The sequence below is a fragment of the Malus sylvestris genome, chromosome 4 (genome assembly GCF_916048215.2).
Source record: "Malus sylvestris chromosome 4, drMalSylv7.2, whole genome shotgun sequence".
In the NCBI taxonomy this organism is placed as follows: domain Eukaryota; kingdom Viridiplantae; phylum Streptophyta; class Magnoliopsida; order Rosales; family Rosaceae; genus Malus; species Malus sylvestris.
Genome location: NC_062263.1, coordinates 4,568,816 through 4,586,758, shown reverse-complemented (window position 1 = coordinate 4,586,758; position 17,943 = coordinate 4,568,816). Strand labels below are relative to the sequence as shown.

The 17,943-nt window shown below is 37.0% G+C and overlaps 2 protein-coding genes across 3 annotated transcripts; one reads left to right on the top strand and one right to left on the bottom strand.

Moving 5' to 3' along the window:
• Positions 1–5,749: 5,749 nt before the first annotated feature.
• Positions 5,750–9,345, top strand: LOC126619312 (uncharacterized). The gene is made up of 3 exons (XM_050287645.1): positions 5,750–6,227; positions 6,331–6,546; positions 6,674–9,345. The coding sequence occupies exons 1-3, from the start codon at positions 5,877–5,879 to the stop codon at positions 9,164–9,166; spliced, it is 3,060 nt and encodes a 1,019-aa protein (XP_050143602.1). The 5' UTR covers positions 5,750–5,876; the 3' UTR covers positions 9,167–9,345.
• Positions 9,346–9,378: 33 nt separating this feature from the next.
• On the bottom strand, positions 9,379–17,941 carry LOC126619314 (electron transfer flavoprotein-ubiquinone oxidoreductase, mitochondrial). 2 transcript variants are annotated; one of them, XM_050287647.1, is made up of 18 exons: positions 17,422–17,941; positions 17,110–17,186; positions 16,420–16,526; positions 15,747–15,828; positions 15,556–15,664; positions 14,817–14,863; positions 14,637–14,711; positions 14,285–14,401; positions 14,081–14,149; positions 13,720–13,812; positions 12,900–13,002; positions 12,423–12,547; positions 11,988–12,037; positions 11,825–11,891; positions 11,652–11,731; positions 10,330–10,458; positions 10,180–10,246; positions 9,379–9,572 (listed from the first exon to the last, which is right to left on the bottom strand). In XM_050287647.1, the coding sequence occupies exons 1-18, from the start codon at positions 17,852–17,854 to the stop codon at positions 9,489–9,491; spliced, it is 1,914 nt and encodes a 637-aa protein (XP_050143604.1). In that variant the 5' UTR covers positions 17,855–17,941; the 3' UTR covers positions 9,379–9,488. The 2 variants fall into 2 exon arrangements, with proteins under 2 accessions (XP_050143604.1, XP_050143605.1); XM_050287648.1 differs by lacking the exon at positions 9,379–9,572 and adding an exon at positions 9,580–9,731.
• Between the last annotated feature and the right edge of the window lie 2 nt (positions 17,942–17,943).

The following is a 17,943-nucleotide window of genomic DNA, read 5'->3' as shown; positions in this document are numbered from 1 at the left end:
TAGATCGAGTACCGTATAGTTGTAGCACTTTGTGATTTGTGTTTTGTTCCTGGTATTATGGTGGATTTAGGTTATGAAGATTTGTTATCTGAAAATTAAATGTGTTTTCGGGATTAGTTTCAAGTGAAACCGCAACCGAAACTGAAACTTTTTGTTGTACAATTCGGTGCGGTTTTGAAGCCAAAATTCCGCTGGGCGTACAGAGGTTAATCAAGGTTAATCAAGGCCAATGGGCGTACAGAGGTTAATCAAGGTGGTTCTTGTTTAGGGTTTGTAGAGGGGAGTGAAAGCTTCAAGATGGTGGTGGTGGCGTCGAAAAATTCCGCTGGAGTTGATTGGAATCGGTGACGAAAAATGGGAGGTCACAGGGATGGGTAGACAGGAAAGTGAAGGCTGGGAGCTTCTCTGTCTTCAGCCCATTGGCCCTTTCTCACCCCTCAATTTCTGATTGGTCCCCCCTTCATTAACCGATTGGTCCCTTATTTTCTTTCTTAAATATGATTGGTTTCTTTCCCATAAGATGGGAGTTCAATTTATTTAACTAAACTTTAAATAACCAATTTCAAACGTATGTAACTATACCGTTATAATCCAGACTCGCGAACGGTTTCCGCCTATGCGCTCGTAGTGACAAGTACTACGAGGATACGCTAAAAAAATGAGTCCTACGTCTCTCTAACCGATGGTCAACGAAAGTCAAAGTTTTTCCTCTAGGGGCATTTTTCGTAAAATTACTATTTTAAATTTTATAAAATTGTAAAGGTAAGGACAGGTTGTCACAATGCCCGCGCGATATTGCAAGATTAAAAAGAAACCGTAGGAAGATTTTGTACATAGTACTATTTACATACAAGGGAGAATACTTTATATGTATTACATAAACGATTTAATACAATCATAAACTCGTAGGAAATCTACAAACAATCACATTGAGATACATAAGCTTAATATGTGCTTACCCCTATTTGACTTCGAACTCTCCTGCGTATTTTACAAAAATTACTGATTAAATTAAATAAAAAAATTCAACAAAATTCAATCACAAATTCCACCTAGATAATTATCAAAATCGGAAAAAGAGAAGAAAAAAAAGAGATTGAGAGGGTCAAAGGGCCAAAGGAAAGAATTGGGATACGAGTCAAATACTAATAAATAAATAATTTCTCTAAACCAAACTGAGAGTAAATAGAAATCTAAACTTAAAACAATCACAACTTCAACACAACTAAAGTCTAGGGAACAAAATCTGATACTCAAGGGAAAAGGATCCTAGCCGGATTGTTTTTTCTGGGGATTTGGGAGATCCCGTGATCGTGTCTGTTCATCATACATCGTGTGATCAGAACGGACACGATCACGGGATTCTCTGAATCCTCATAAAAATAATCCAGCGAACTCAGAGTACACAACTCATCTCTCTACGTGTAAAACACTTGAAAAATTAAATGCAAATTATTGAAATGGAATACTGAAGTAGTTGTGCTAATTTTTCTTTGGGTAAAAGACTGTTTACTACCCTCATGTTTCGTGGTTTTCAACATTTAGTACATCAAGTTTTTTCGTCTTAGATTCATACCTAAAGTGTAAATTTTGGGACAGTCTCATACATCCATTAGTCAAACTGTTAAATCTGCCGTTAATTGTGACGTGGCGCCCATGTGGACAATGACTGGGCACCACGTGTCAGCCACGTTTTTTTTTCTTTTTTTTTTCTTCTTTCTTCTTTCTTCTTTCTTCTTCATTCTTCTTCTTCTTCTTCTTCCTCCAATTGCAACTTTTTTTGTTCTTCCTCCTTCTCCTTCTTCTTCTTCTTCTTCTTCTTCCTCGAATCTGGGGAAGTTTTTTTTTTCTTCTTCCTCCTTCTTCCTTCTCCTTCCTCCTTCTTCTTCTTTTTCTTCTTCTTCTTCCGAATCTGCCCAGATTCGGTTTTTTTTTCTTTTCTTTTTTCTTCTTTTTTCTTCTTCCTCTGACTAAAAGTTTTTTTTTTCTTCCTCCTTCTTCTCGTTCTTCCTTCTTCTTCTGAATCTGGGGAAGATGAATTTTTTTTTCTTCTTTCTTCTTCTTCCTCCTTCTTCCTCTCCTTCTTCCTTCCTTCTTCTCCCCCTTCTTCTCCTTCTTCCTTCTTCTTCATCTTCCTCACCAAAAAAAAAAAAAACCTTCATCTTGCCCAGATTCGGAGGAAGAAGAAGGAAGAAGGAGAAGAAGAGGAAGGAAGAAGAAGAAAAAAAAAACTGAATCTGGGCAGATTTGGAGGAAGAAGAAGAAGAGGAGGAAGGAAGAAGGAAGAAGAAAGAAGGAAGAAGAAGGGAGGAGAAGGAGATTTTTTTTTCTTCTTTCTTCTTCTTCCTCCTTCTTCCTCTCCTTCTTCCTTCCTTCTTCTCCCCCTTCTTCTCCTTCTTCCTTCTTCTTCATCTTCCTCACCAAAAAAAAAAAAAAACCTTCATCTTGCCTAGATTCGGAGGAAGAAGAAGGAAGAAGGAGAAGAAGAGGAAGGAAGAAGAAGAAAAAAAAACTGAATCTGGGCAGATTTGGAGGAAGAAGAAGAAGAGGAGGAAGGAAGAAGGAAGAAGAAAGAAGGAAGAAGAAGGGAGGAGAAGGAGAAGAAGAAGAAGAAGAAGAAGAAGAAGAAGAAGAAGAAGAAGAAGAAGAAGAAGAAGAAGAAGAAGAAGAAGAAGAAGAAGAAGAAGAAGAAGAAGAAGAAGAAGAAGAAGAAGAAGAAGAAGGAAGAAGAAAAAAAAAGTTGCAGTCAAATGGAAGAAGAAGAAGGAAGAAGGAAGAAGAAAGAAGAAAGAAGAAAAAAAAAAAAATGTGGCTGATACGTGGCGCCCAGTCCTTGTCCACATGGGCACCACGTCACAATTAACGGCAGATTTAACAGTTTGACTAACGGATGTATGAGACTGTCCAAAATTTACACTTTATGTATGAATTTGAGACGAAAAAAACTTGATGTACTAAATGTTGAAAACCACAAAACATGAGGGTAGTAAACAGTCTTTTACCCTTTTTCTTTTTATCCAAAGATCCATCTCCACTTGCTCTAAACATAAAGGACAACAACAATTGTCATCTCCACTTTTCGTGCATTCAAAACATCACAACAATTACAATATAAGGGAAAATACATGTGCATCAAGTCACAAAAATTTCCATAAATTTGTCCCAAATGATGACACTGAGTGACACAATAGCATGTGGAATGAAATCATTAAATCCCAACAGAAAACCTTTCAAAGCATTTTTGTGAAATCAAACTCCAACCACCATTTGATTAGTTCAACACAGAATCATTATGAAGACTCTGAGCACAAGGATCAAATGATCCAAATTGTTGAAATTTGATCCAACGGTTACAAACAAGAGACCTCTCTAAAAATTATAATAATTGTAGCCGGTGAAACAAATTTCAACAATCCGGATCAAATGATCATTAAGCTCAGATTATTAGGATCCGGAGAGGATCCAATTCCACTATATAATACCCACATACATACCCATCCGACTTTTTCTTAACTTGATGAATTTCTTATCTATGTTTCCTTGTTGATTATATTTCTCTATCAATAGAAAAATGAAAACAAATAAACAGTTGGGGCTTCAGAAACTTAACATATATTACCATAACTCAACCATAAATAATTTAGTTTACTTTTAATAAGGAAATCATAAAGCAAAACGGAAAATCGAAAAGGTTCATATACTGGAGAGATGAGAGATTTTTCAATGTGACCGTCACAAGGAATAGTACATCACATGTTGTTATATAAATTGTGGAATATGTGTGTTAAAAAGTTAATAACTTAAAAAATAAAATTTCTCACCACTTACATAAAAACACGTGATGTATCACCCGTGTTTCCGTCACAACTAAAAATTTCTCCTCAAAAAGAATGATGGCACTACTTTCCAGAAGTTACATAAATTTTGCTGAATAGTAAATAGTAAACCACACAATTAGAAAAATTAAATGCTTCTTTTTTTTCTAAAATTAGGAGAATGGGCAAGGAGTCATTATTTAAAAGAAAAAATAATGAAAATGATTTGAAAATTTTGAGTTTTAACGATAATAACAAAATAAAAAGTAAAATAAATAGTACCAAAATTAATTTTTTAATATAAAAATTTAATTTTTCGTTAACGGTTTAAGAAGCAAATGCAATTGGTGATGTTTTGGTTTTCTCGTTTAGCAGTTTGACGGTGAACCGCACTCGGGGGAGAACAGCGAGAGGGAAAAGAGAAAAGCGAGAATAAGAAAAAATAAAAAATAATATAATGTATATATATTATATCAGGCAATGGCAGAAACGCAATAATAAAAAAGAGTAAACTGTCATTTAACCCTCTGAACTATCACGTGAGTTTCAATTTCCCCCCTGAACTATTTTTTCAGCCAATTGACCCCCTAAACTATGTTAAAGTGGCCAATTAACCCCCTACCGTTAAGTATCTTTAACTCCATCAAATTTTCTGTTAGAAAGTGTCATGTGCTTGGCACATGACCACCTTTTTACATTTTATGTCTAAATCTTTACAAAGAAAACATATAAAACAAATATTAAAAAAAAACATACAAACCCTAAACTTAATCATTCAAAATAATAGAAAAGGTAAGGCTTTTTATATTAACACCCCATAAAATGTTGAATGCACCCCATATTAAAATTTAATATTAAATGACTTATTTATGTAATGACAATTTTGACCTTATTAGGTTTAAAAAAAAATTATAAATACACCCCAAATCACTATAGCGTATTATTTATCTTCTCAACTATCAAAACCCTCTCATCCTACATTGTTGAACAAAACTCTAACCAATGAAATTACAAACATGTTGATTGAGAAAAATTGTTTTTGACGAATGAAACACGAAATCGATGTTTTTGAAGCTTCACATGAGGTAAGACTTCACATTTTTCATTGTTTTAGTGATTTCGATGACATCGATAATTATTTAATCTTGCGTTTGCTGCATTATTTAAACTTATATATTCATATTCATATTCATATTCATCTTTTAGGGTTCATATTGAAAAATAATGCAGCAAATGCAAGATTAAATAATTATCGATGTCATCGAAATCACTAAAACAATGAAAAATGTGAAGTCTTATCTCATGTGAAGCTTCAGAAACATCGATTTCGTGTTTCATTCGTCAAAAAAAAATTTTCTCAATCAACATATTTGTAGTTTCATTAGTTAGAATTTTGTTCAACAATGGAGGATGAGAGGGTTTTGATAGTTAAGAAGATAAATAATACGCTAAAAGTGATTTAGGGTGTATTTATAATTTTTTTTAAAACCTAATAAGGTCAAAATTGTCATTGCATAGTGGAGTAAATAAGTCATTTAATATTAAATTTTAATATGGGGTGCATTCAACATTTTGTGGGGTGTTAATATAAAAAACCTTACTTTTTCTATTATTTTAAATGATTAAGTTTAGGGTTTGTAAGTTTTTTTTTTTAATATTTGTTATATATGTTTTCTTTGTAAAGATTTAGACATAAAATGTAAAAAGGTGGTCATGTGCCAAGCACATGACACTTTCTAACAGAAAATTGGATGGAGTTAAAGATACTTAACGGTAGGAGGTTAATTGGCCACTTTAACATAGTTTAGGGGGTCAATTGGCTAAAAAAATAGTTCAGGGAGGAAATTGAAACTCACGTGATAGTTCAGGGGGTTAAATGACAGTTTACTCTAATAAAAAATAAACAGCGGCAAAATAGTCAGTTAGGAACAGTGTTTCAGTTTTAGTATCGATTAAATTTTTGGAGTGTTTACCGCGCGCCTCCATCATCCTCTTCGCCACCTATCTAGGGTTTTCAGACCCCTTTCTCGGATTTTCCTTGGGATTTCCGAGCTCGTCAAAATGGCCTTCCGATTCATCGACGTCGGAGCCTCTTCTCCTTCCTCTTCTTTTTCTTCTAGGGCTCCGAACTGCAACCAACTCTCCTGCTTCTTCAGTTCTGTGCCATCCAAAGCCCCATACCTTCATCGTCCTTCCAACACTTCTTCTTTGTCACTCTCTCGGAGCCGCATGGACTGCTCTCTAAGAGCCGCCATCGAAGATACCAATGGTACATGCCACGGCAAAGTCGAAATCGGGCATTCGATTTTGACGGCTTTGTCGCCGTTGGACGGCCGTTATTGGGGTAAAGTCAAGGAATTGGCTCCTTTTATGAGCGAATATGCCCTAATCTACTACAGAGTTTTCGTTGAGGTACTTCGTTTAATTTGCTACCGAGTTTTCGTAATTTTTTGTTGCGTTTTCTTTATTTGAATTTTGAATTTGATGAAGGTGTTATTGTTTTTCTTAATTTCAGATAAAATGGCTGTTGAAACTTTCACAAATCCCTGAGGTCACAGAGGTGCCCAGTTTCAGTGGAGATGCTCAATCTTACTTGCAAGGAATCATCGATGGATTTAGCGTCGATGATGCAGCGGAAATAAAGAAGATTGAGAAAATTACTAATCATGATGTGAAAGCAGTGGAGTATTTTTTGAAACAGAAATGCAGTTCGCATCCAGAGATAGCTAAGGTGAATCCCTTTATCGAGTCATTTAAATTCCGAAACAAGCTTGAAGCTGCTCCTTTATATTTGATACCGTCCCGTTGATAGCTTCGTTTCATATGTTTGAGAATTGTGTAATGTTTTGTTATTGTAGGTGCTTGAATTTTTCCATTTTGCTTGCACATCTGAGGACATCAACAATCTTGCTCATGCGTTGATGTTGAAAGATGCTATCAACAATGTTATGTTTCCCGTCATGGATGAGTTGGTTGAGGCAATTTGTGACATGTCAAAGGATAACGCGTCCGTTCCCATGCTTTCTCGCACGCACGGTCAGACTGCCTCACCCACCACTTTGGGGAAGGAAATGGCAATTTTCGCTGTCAGGTTAAGCATACAAAGGCGCAGAATTTCTGAGGTTGAAATCATGGGGAAGTTTGCTGGTGCAGTAGGAAATTACAATGCTCATCTTGTTGCATATCCTGATGTTGATTGGCCTCAGATTGCTGAAGAGTTTGTAACATCTCTTGGAGTGAGTTTTAATCCTTACGTTACTCAGATTGAGACTCATGACTATATGTCAAAAATTTTCAATGCCCTCAACCGTTTCAATAATATATTGATCGACTTTGATAGTGATATATGGCGCTACATATCTTTGGGTTACTTCAAGCAGACAACTAAGGCTGGTGAAATTGGGTCGTCAACAATGCCTCACAAAGTGAACCCTATTGATTTTGAAAATAGTGAAGGTAATCTTGGTTTTGCTGGTGGAAGTCTTTCCTACCTGAGTGAGAAGTTGCCTAAATCACGTTTGCAGCGTGACTTGACTGATTCTACTGTTCTGAGGAACATGGGTGTTGGATTAGGTCACTCTTTTCTTGCTTACAGAAGCACACTGCAGGGAATAGCAAAGCTACAGGTTAATGAAGCTCGCATGAGTGAAGAGTTGAACCAGTCTTGGGAGGTGCTTGCGGAAGCAGTACAAACTATTATGCGAAGATATAGTGTTCCTGAGCCTTATGAGAAGCTGAAGGAACTAACAAGAGGAAGAACAGTTACCAAAGAAAGTATAAGAGAGTTCATCAAAGGCTTGGAATTACCTGAAGAACCAAAGTCCATTTTATCAAAGCTGACACCGCATAGCTATGTTGGAGCAGCTGTTAAACTGGCCAGGACGGTGGATATGGCTGTTAGATACACCAGAAATAACACCAATGATAACACTGAGAGTGTGAAGATGGTGTCTGCTAAATCTTCTGGTGAATCTGAGCTTGTCAGTTTGATGGCGTTGTCACCATTGGATGGTCGGTATTGGGGTAAAGTCAAGGACTTGGCTCCGTACATGAGTGAGTATGGTTTGATCTATTTCCGTGTTCTAGTTGAGATCAAATGGTTGCTATGGCTTTCACAAATCCCTCAAGTCACAGAGGTACCTACCTTTAGTGAAAATGCTCGGTTGTATTTGCTAGAAATAATTGATGGATTTAGTAATAACGATGCATTAGAAATAAAGAAGATTGAGAGAGTGACAAACCATGACGTGAAGGCGGTGGAGTACTATTTGAAACAGAGATGCCAACCACATCCAGAAATAGCCAAGGTACTTGAATTTGTTCATTTTGCTTGCACGTCTGAGGACATCAACAACCTCGCACATGCATTGATGTTGAAAGGAGCCATGAATGATGTCATATATCCAGTCATGGATGATTTGATTGAGGCAATATGCAAAATGGCTAAAGACAATGCTCATATTTCTATGCTATCTCGTACTCACGGACAGCCTGCTTCACCCACAACTTTGGGAAAGGAAATGGCAAATTTTGCTGTCAGATTAAGAAGAGAAAGGCAAGAGATTTCTAGGGTGGAGATAATGGGGAAATTTGCTGGGGCTGTTGGAAATTACAATGCTCATCTTGTCGCCTATCCTGATGTTGATTGGCCTCAGATTGCTGAAGAGTTTGTAACATCTCTTGGATTGAGCTTTAATCCGTATGTCACGCAGATTGAACCTCACGACTACATGGCAGAACTCTTTCATGCAATTTGCCAGTTCAATACCATATTGATCGACTTTGATAGAGATATATGGGACTACATATCTTTGGGTTATTTCAAGCAAATAACTAAGGCCGGTGAGATTGGGTCATCAACGATGCCTCACAAGGTAAACCCTATTGATTTTGAAAACAGTGAAGGTAATCTCGGCGTGGCTAATGGGAATCTTTGTCATCTGAGCATGAAGTTACCAATTTCACGTTGGCAGCGTGACTTGACGGATTCAACTGTTTTGAGGAACATGGGTTTGGGATTGGGGCATTCTCTTCTTGCCTACAAAAGCACTCTTCAGGGAATATCAAAGCTACAGGTCAACGAAGGTTGCATATCGGAGGACTTGAACCTTACCTGGGAAGTTCTTGCTGAACCAATACAGACGGTTATGCGAAGATACGGAGTTCCTGAGCCCTACGAGAAGTTGAAGGAACTAACCAGAGGAAGAGCTGTTACCAAGGAGAGTATAGTAGATTTTATACAAGGCCTGGAATTACCTAATGAAGCCAAGACCAATCTACTAAAGTTAACGCCGCATAGTTATGTCGGAGCAGCTGTTGAATTGGCTAGGACTGTTGATGTAGTCACGTAGCCATAGATTCAATGGAAGGCGCGGGCGAAGGTGTTATGAGCCAACAATTATATGGTTGCGGAATGTTGTTTTCTTTTCTTCTTTTCCAACTTCTTTGTACTCGCGGATCCTACATTTTTACGTAATTCAGGCATTTTCTAAGCGAGGGCTGCGACGCACCCTCCAACCACATTTTGTAACTGTCACATTGTGAGACCGCAGACAACCATGCGTTCGATTTTGATTCAACATTTTATTCGCGTTGGCGAAAACACAGTAGAATTATTGTATACACAAACTGTAACATTTAGCAATGACAATAGCAAAACAACTTGTTTACTCTCTACATTATGGAGTAGCCTGGACCGCCACCTCCTTCCGGTGGAGTCCAGTTGATGTTTTGCTTCGGGTCTTTGATATCGCATGCCTGTAAAACACATAGTGCAAGAAGACGTTGTAAGGCAACAAAAAGAAATGACTGCTTTTTGTTTATTCGTTTTTGTTCAAGCAAGGTAAATATTTGGCCGAACAATCGATGCAGACTGCCAGGTTTTGTTTTTCAGCATACAAGCGGGCAGTTGCAACCCTGAGATTAAAAAGATGACTAACAAAGTTTGTAGGTTACCAGTGCATCCTCAAAACTTCGAAAAAAGATAAAAGATCGGTTGATGTAAGAGTGTTGGAAGCAACCATTGCATGTGAAAGCATCCTACTATGTATGGTTCCCAACTTACGACTTCCAGAATGACACGAGTGTGGGATAAAGAGAGGTGTAAATTTGATTTGCAGACCAAAACCTCTCCCGAAAGATTAATTGTACGAAGTGCAAGACGAACTAGTAAAGGTGTATGAGATATGCCGGAATAAGAATTCAAGAAAACTAAATAAAATGTTGGCCGGGACATAAACTATTAAGCTCTCTTTCTTAACTGTAGTATGGAACTTTTCCGGCCTTATGTGTGCATAATGGGGATGCTTATATGTTGAAAATTTGGCATGCATAAAAGGTAGCTCTTACTACCCCTTCAAATTACCTTGCAATGTAGGCAATTCTGAGCATTGATCTGCAACTTCGGCTGACCCTCTTCATCAGGGACATACCTACAGTTTAAAACTTGAGATGAATAAGAGAATCCTTTTACAGATGGCCAATCAAACACAAGCAATAATAGAATGGACGTTACTCGTATACACGTGCAGGACAGTATCGTGACTCGGGGCCAGCATACTCTGGCAAATTTACAAGTTCAGGAATGTTGGGGTCTCTCAACCGAAGGTGAGGTGGTTGGTCATGTTCATGATTTGTGTTGCTCCTATACAAGCAAACAAAGATAAATTCATAACTTACTACAAAATAGGACAAGAGCAAGCAGGAAAGTACCAATATCAGTCTGAGTTGCTAGTTCTTTGACAGCTAAAGAAAAATTTAGAAAGTACAAAATCATCGAGGCATACCCAAACACACAAACCACATATACAAAGAGATAAAAATCCTTAATAAACTGGATTCCGGAAAAGAATAAAAGGAAATAGGAGCTTTTGTTGCACACTGAAACATCCAGTAGAAAACCTCCATGGTCACTAGACACTCACACCATGACGAAGCCGTATTCATTTTTCTGGTGAAATGCAATACACTAAAACGCTCAACCATAATTGTGAGAATATTTTGTTAATCTATATTAGTGGTCTTCAAATACACAATGCTTGACAGTTAGAAGCTACATACAAGTGGCAATATTCCGACGGAATGACAATGATTGTCCCTCAACTCCTACCTATTAGTAGTCAGCTACACGTATCCTTTCTCTTTGGGTTTTAGTGAAGCACAAAAGAAAAAAATCTTAATTTTTCTTAATTCATTGCCGAAACTCAAGGACAGAACAAAGAATTCCTTTTAACCTAGGCTCTCAGCCTAGCACATCTCCGCTTCTCAAGTCTTTAACTGCCAACTTGAACCACATTGAGGTTAAACCTCAATTTCACCACATACTAAGAGTGGGAAATGGGGGCACCTTTGTACCAGAGGTTGGCCTTACCAAACTATTTCTGTTAAAGTAGGATAACTCCCTCAAACTACTGTGGAGCGGAATCATGTTGGGAAGGAACAAAACATAACTGTCCAAAAGGATCTATGCTAGAAGCATGCAACTCCAATAGAAGCTTAGCTTAAGACATGAAAAAGGGGATGTGAGAGGGCTCTCTTTTGGAGCAAATATCCTCTGGACTCTTTTAACAGTTCCGTGCAAGTCCCCATTGTTCATTACTTCATTCACAAAGAAGTGGGATTTCATTTTAAACATTGATGTGCCCTGAGTTCTAGAACTCTGAAAAACCTCCATTCCATGCCATTATATTCACATATATTTAATTTCAGAGCCTGGGGAAGTAGGTTATGAAAACCTGATTGTATAACATATGTTGGCAAGGTGGTACCTTTGAAAACTGTTACACTCCAATCTTTAACCAAAAGAAACATGAATACAAGAAAGTTGGTATTAAAAACCTGTGTAAGGAGGTTGGAATATCGAAAGATAAAACCCCATCTGGCTTTGGATATTGAATTGGAGAGTGGAACTGTGCAACCTGCAAATATTTGAATCACTTAGTACCAAACTGTAGTGTGCTGACTATTTGAGTCTGTAGTTTGAGTCCATAGTTTTCAGAATAATGTCTTACATTTGTTGCTTCATGGTCTGGTTTTCCATGCTTCAGCGTCCAGGGAGATCTTCCTTTCATTATGTAACTGATAGGCAGAAAATATTGGCAACTAAGGTTTGAACATCAAATAGTATGAGAAATTACTAATCAGTCGAAGTAATAAGGAGCAATATGATCTCACTGTTCTAAAGCACTTAAGGCCAGGCCAGGAATAAGTCCATATTCGAATGCCTACAATAATACACAAAGGTCAGTGACCATAAACTATAATAAATTTCCAAGTACGAAGCTTAAAGTAAGAAGCATCAGATAAAACCAGCCACATAAAACAAATTTTGCCTTTTTCAACTTACTCCAAGAAATGAAAACCAAGGAAAAAATGAGTCAAAACTTTGCATGGATCAGGTAATTATATAATCAATCTGAACGAGATGGAGCGCAGTAGAGTAACAGTTATCTGAGCTGACCCATTAGTATAGGGCTCAAAAAGGAGGTAATTGATCCCCCAATGATTACAATAAAAAGCTATCAACTGTAGAACTGTAGGGCAAAAATAGGGAGTAGATAAACTCCGAAACCATAAACAAAGGAGAAAGAAATGGATTTTTATACTAACTGGTCGGAAGTTCCGAGCTCGGTACAGTTCTTCCCATATCCAAGAATTCCTTAAAGCATCCCAATATTTTTCCATGCGTGAGCCTTCATGAAGTAGACTGAATGTAGCTTCTGCAGCTAGCATGCCTGTAGTAATATAACTAATAAGTTAGATATCTTCATGAACTTAAAAGCAATTTAGAAGTACGGGCACTTATGTAACGCATAAAAAAATTCTGATTTTTCCAATTCATACTACTAGTACGTGCTTCACCATGAAAAAATATGTACTATGAGCTGGACCATTTGGCCACTTGACTTTCCAACAGAAACAATCAACCGTGAATAGGTATAACGTGACTTGACAAATATAATCTACCAGCATTTGTTGTAACAATTAAAATTTTGAGCATGCTGAATTATTTTCACATAATTAGACATACTGAATAGAAGTAAGATAAAACATAAACCAGATGAACAACTATTTGGTGAATGATACCTGATTTCATTGCAGTATGAGTTCCTTTTATTTTAGGTACATTTAAAAAGCCAGCTGAACATCCAATAAGTGCTCCTCCAGGGAAAACTGGATACGGGATAGACTGAAATTTAACTATCATCATATTTGTATTTGTATAACATGTATAACAGAAAAATAAATGATATATACATAGTTACGAACACATCTATATAATTATAAATACGCAGAGAGGAAGCAGAGAGAGTACTGTTCCCTTACGGTATAGCAGACATGTCGCAAGACTATAAATCTGGCACCACACGTTAAGCAAACACCCATCTTATCCATGGTTCAGAATGATAGTCTGACCACATATGCCAAACTGTAAATCTAAACCATTGATCAGGTAAACTTTTGCCTGAATGTGTGGTCCCTATACACTGTGTGGCAACATAAGCACCTATGTCGCTAGAATGTCTGGCAATAGGGCATTACGCTTTACAATCAAAAGTTGAGAAACCAAGGAGAAGAAGGATTACAAATTGTCTACTTCTGCTTGCAGTGTGCTTTAACTACATCTTACATGAAATTACTATGATTGACAACAATGAGATCCAGCTATGGGAAACTCTGTTCTTAAAGCCTCCTACCTTAACTCTTCAGTAAACATTTCATTCAGTGGTGACAGCATACTTATAGGGGATAATTTTGAATATTTACAATCGTTGTCCATGGATATCCAATTTAAAAAGATACATGATGCAGCCATGTGGAGAAAATTCAGAGTGATAGCATTCCATTGAACTTCTTTCTTGATGTATTGTACACATATCATGTAAAATAGAAATTACTAATTTACCTGAAAACCACCCTCATTCAAGGTGCGAGCCCCATATTGAAGAACAGTCCCACCTTCCAGCAGTGTTTTGATTGCAGGATGATGTTTGAATTTCTACTAGGACCGAATTTTTTTTTCAGGTCAGATAAATGACAAAGAACTTGGAAGTATTGTATTCACTAAACAGTCAACAAAAAACATAATGAAAGTTTAAACTCCGTGTATCACTTCTCCAATTGCATGTACACAACAAAAACTTAGAAACATTAAAATTTTGAGTACCCAAAAATGGTGCAAAACCCTTGATCAATTTAGAGAGAGGCATATATCCAAAGCCAGCAGATGCATTTAGATCATTCAGAAGAACCACTGATTTAATTACCTGGAATTCTTCGTAAGGGTTCAAGAAAGGGTTATGATAATTCAAAGCAACCACAAAGCCAATAGAAATCTGAAAAGTTAAGCAAGAAACCCATCAATATTGCACTCTCTATATCAGAAGTATCACCTTGTTTTACTGAGTATAAAAGAGAAAATATTAACAACGTTATAAAATAGACAATTATTCATCAAAAAGTTTGGCTACCTGTCTATCTTTCATGTGGTATAAAAATGAACCGCCGTATGTCTTTGGATCCAGGGGCCAACCCAGAGTGTGCAACACAGCACCGGGCTCATGCTTTCCTTCATCAATTTCCCAAACCTGAGAACATAAAGTTAGTGGGAAAGCAGCTACAAATCAGAATAGTATGTATTTCAAGAAATTTCTCTTCTTTTAGTTAAAACTTACAAAAATAATAAAAACAAAATAACATTAAAAAATCCACAAAATCAATTAATCCCAATAACAAATAATGGCTGAAACGTCTCTCTGAAACAGCCGTAAGAATACAATATCTAAAGTATGACTAATTTATTTGCTTTAAACAGTAAGCTACCTCTTTAATTCCCAAGGCATAGGTCTGATGCTGTGAATGCCCCTTCTCTCTCAAGTTGTACTTTTTCATTATTTGCTGTTATAGAAACAGATAGATATTCGAATTACATGTGAATGACAAAGACTGAAAGTTTAGAATCAGTGGGAATGTATTGGAGGTAAAGGAAATATTTTTGGAAACCTCTGATAATGATCCTCGACACCCTTCAGCTAGAAGTGTTACTCGCCCTGCATATTGGATATAATTAGTCCATGTAAGCAGTACCAGTTCATAGAAAATTCTAAAGCAAGTGGATAACTCTTTGTTCTCTTCTTGGAGTTATAAAGTGACAGTTCTAACAGGACATGACACCACACAAGGGCAAAACCTAACGATAGTAACGCGGAAAGATCAATGAACATGACTCGTTCAGATAAAGATCTCCAACAATACAGCATAAAGCATCGATATAATGATTGATTGAACAGCAAAAACCAACCATGAATCAAGCACAAGTAAGCTGGAGAAGTTGAAACAGAAAGAAGAAACTCTTTTGTAATTTCTGTTCGAATGAACCAGTACAATAATCAGCCCCTTAAGGTTAAGTATAGTATTTATAGCTCATTATAAACTAACTTATCTAACTAACCTCACCGATTAGACAGATAAATGCACTTGATTTAGCTAACTTAAATAAAATACCTACTCTGCATTACCTTAGGTAAAGCTGATGTGGCACATCTGTCATCTACTAAACATTGCGCCTAGTTACTTTACAATCTTGAAAACTGGCAATACCAAATTCTAGTAAGAGCACATGTGCTACATATGCCCAGAGTGGGGCTTTTCCAACTTCAAATATTTGTTGACCACACTCACATGTGCATGCATGCATGCATGAGGACAAGTAAGAGACAGAGAGAGAGAGAGAGAGAGGTGCCTTTCAATTCTATGCCACGCTGGAAATTTTCCTTCTTTGAACCATCTTTGGCAATTCCCATATCATTAGTTCCAATGCCAACAACCGTGTCGTTTGTATCATATAATATCTGACAAATTTGATAACTTGTAATACCAGTATTTAATATACGGTACATTGAGCAACAGCAGGAAAAAAGTTAACAGGAATACCTCACTAGCAGCAAAGCCAGGATATATTTCTACTCCCAACTCTTCTGCCTTCACTCCCATCCATCGTACCAACTCACTTAAACTGCATCACAAGGTCCACAATAAAGAGCTTGTTTAACTGTAATTATACATGAATTAAATGACAGTGAAGAGAAATATTGACAAAAACAAAAGGGAGCTTCGTGAAAATGTTGCCAATCTTGAAGTTGAACGAAGATTTCATTTCTACCACAAAAATCACACAGGAACAACAGGGACAACAAGGACAAGAAATCTCACTATAAGATACGAATTAAAATGTTACCTAAAATTTAATCATAGACTTTTGGTGTCTTTTTATTTCTCCCCTTTAGTTGAGGTCTCATGATACTAGAGCTTCTTAAGTTCCACTAGCTCCAATTGACCGAAAAATTAAAAAAAAATTCCACTAGCTCCAAGTAGATGAGCTGTTGAACAGAACCAGATTGACAAGGGAAAAATAAAGGCTCATCAACATTGTATGAGAGCTGATAGGGTTATCAGAGAAATACCCAAAAGAATTTCTAGACAAATTTCACGCCAAAGTCACAAATTAACTGCTAGTTTCTTGATAACTTCCAGCACAACTAAAGAGAAGAACAGTAAACATAACAGTGCAAAATGCATGGCAGCCCATAGCACAATTTTCAAGTACCTTATAACATAGTTTCCCCTATTATCAAAAGGAGATGGCAGTGAAAGTGCACGATCCTTTGTAAGAAGCCAAAACTTGTCAGAAGTAACAGGTACAGTGATTGGTGACTGCAAACAAAGTTGGCAAAAAATATACATTAAAATACAAGGGAAGAAAATGTAAGTAAGTTACAAATTATTTCTCGAACGAGTAATACATTCCACATTAGCAGATAAAGCCCTGATATCCCTTGTACTTATATCAGGGAAAAAGAATAGGCAACATATGCCACATCCATTTGTTCAAAATATGACTGTAAAAATGCCAACTCTATCAAAATCAAATTTTACAAGCGTAAAAATTTTTCTCCATAGAAACTTCTTGGAAGCCAAATTATTCAGCTAACCACAAACAAGTATTAGACTATTCAAAAGGATTAGACTGTTCAAAACTACATGTGGTAAGCATTAGGCAACATGAGCAACAACGTTGATATACAAAACAACGATCTTATCACCTTCCAATTGTAATTTGAGTTATTTGCAGATATAAAAAATTTAGTGAACCAAAAGCAATTGGCATCCACTGAAAGTAAAGATTTCAATAGCTTAGCAAAAAAACAAAAGAAACAAGGGCATAGGGTTCAAGTAAATTCGTAGCCTTCGGGGGAAGCAGAAACCAAAGGGAAGGTGAGAGGAGGCAGATAAGTACCTCTTCATCTTTCCATTGTGGGAGAAGTTCATTCAGTGCCCGGGGCTCAAAAACATTACCAGAAATAATGTGAGCACCTATAAGTAATCAAAAAATGACAAAAGGATCAAACATAATAAGAAACAGCAAGTCCAATTCAATTATCCAAAAGCCAAGCAAAGATCAATCTTGGCATTTCAGATTACAAGGATATATATGTATACACACACATATATTTATATATATATTTATCCACTTATCCCACAAAATATCTTAATCTAGTGACTAGAAAGATTCAAGCTTGTAAGTAGTATCAAGTGATTATAAACATACCAACTTCAGCTCCTTTCTCCACAACGCACACTGACAAATCAACATCCTTCTCGCGGCACAGCTGCTTCATCCTTATCGCTGCCGATAGACCGGCAGGTCCAGCCCCAACAATGACAACATCATATTGAATAGACTCTCTGTCCGGTTCACTGCACAAACTCCTGGTCTGAGACCCCAAAGTCCCATTTGCCCGAACATTTACCCAATTTTGGCAATACCCAGATGAGACTTCCGGCCGGGAACCAATCTGGGATCGTAAAGAAGCAAAATTTCGACCCAGAAGCTGAACGTAGAGATAGCCCCCATTTGGTATATGGGTTGTTTTTGGCGAAGAGGAAAATGGGTTAGATGGACTGGGAGAGATTGAAGATAGAAATGAGGATGAGGAGCTTGGTTTCCTGAAAGATTTGGATTTTGTTATGAGCCTGATCATGATGAGAGAGAGAAACAGGAAAATCTGAGCACTGCAGCAAATGGAGGGGGGGGGTTAATGGTTTCGTTTTGAAAGAGGATGGGTAATGG

Coding starts and splice junctions, on each gene's coding strand:
- LOC126619314 (XM_050287647.1), bottom strand. CDS start 17,854: ATGATCAGGCTCATAACAAAATCCAAATCTTTCAGGAAACCAAGCTCC. Junction 14,864..15,555: donor GCGTGGCATAGAATTGAAAG/GCACCTCTCTCT, acceptor TCCAATATGCAG/GGCGAGTAACACTTCTAGCT. Junction 11,732..11,824: donor CAGACCATGAAGCAACAAAT/GTAAGACATTAT, acceptor AAATATTTGCAG/GTTGCACAGTTCCACTCTCC.
- LOC126619312 (XM_050287645.1), top strand. CDS start 5,877: ATGGCCTTCCGATTCATCGACGTCGGAGCCTCTTCTCCTTCCTCTTCT. Junction 6,228..6,330: donor ACTACAGAGTTTTCGTTGAG/GTACTTCGTTTA, acceptor TCTTAATTTCAG/ATAAAATGGCTGTTGAAACT. Junction 6,547..6,673: donor CGCATCCAGAGATAGCTAAG/GTGAATCCCTTT, acceptor TTGTTATTGTAG/GTGCTTGAATTTTTCCATTT.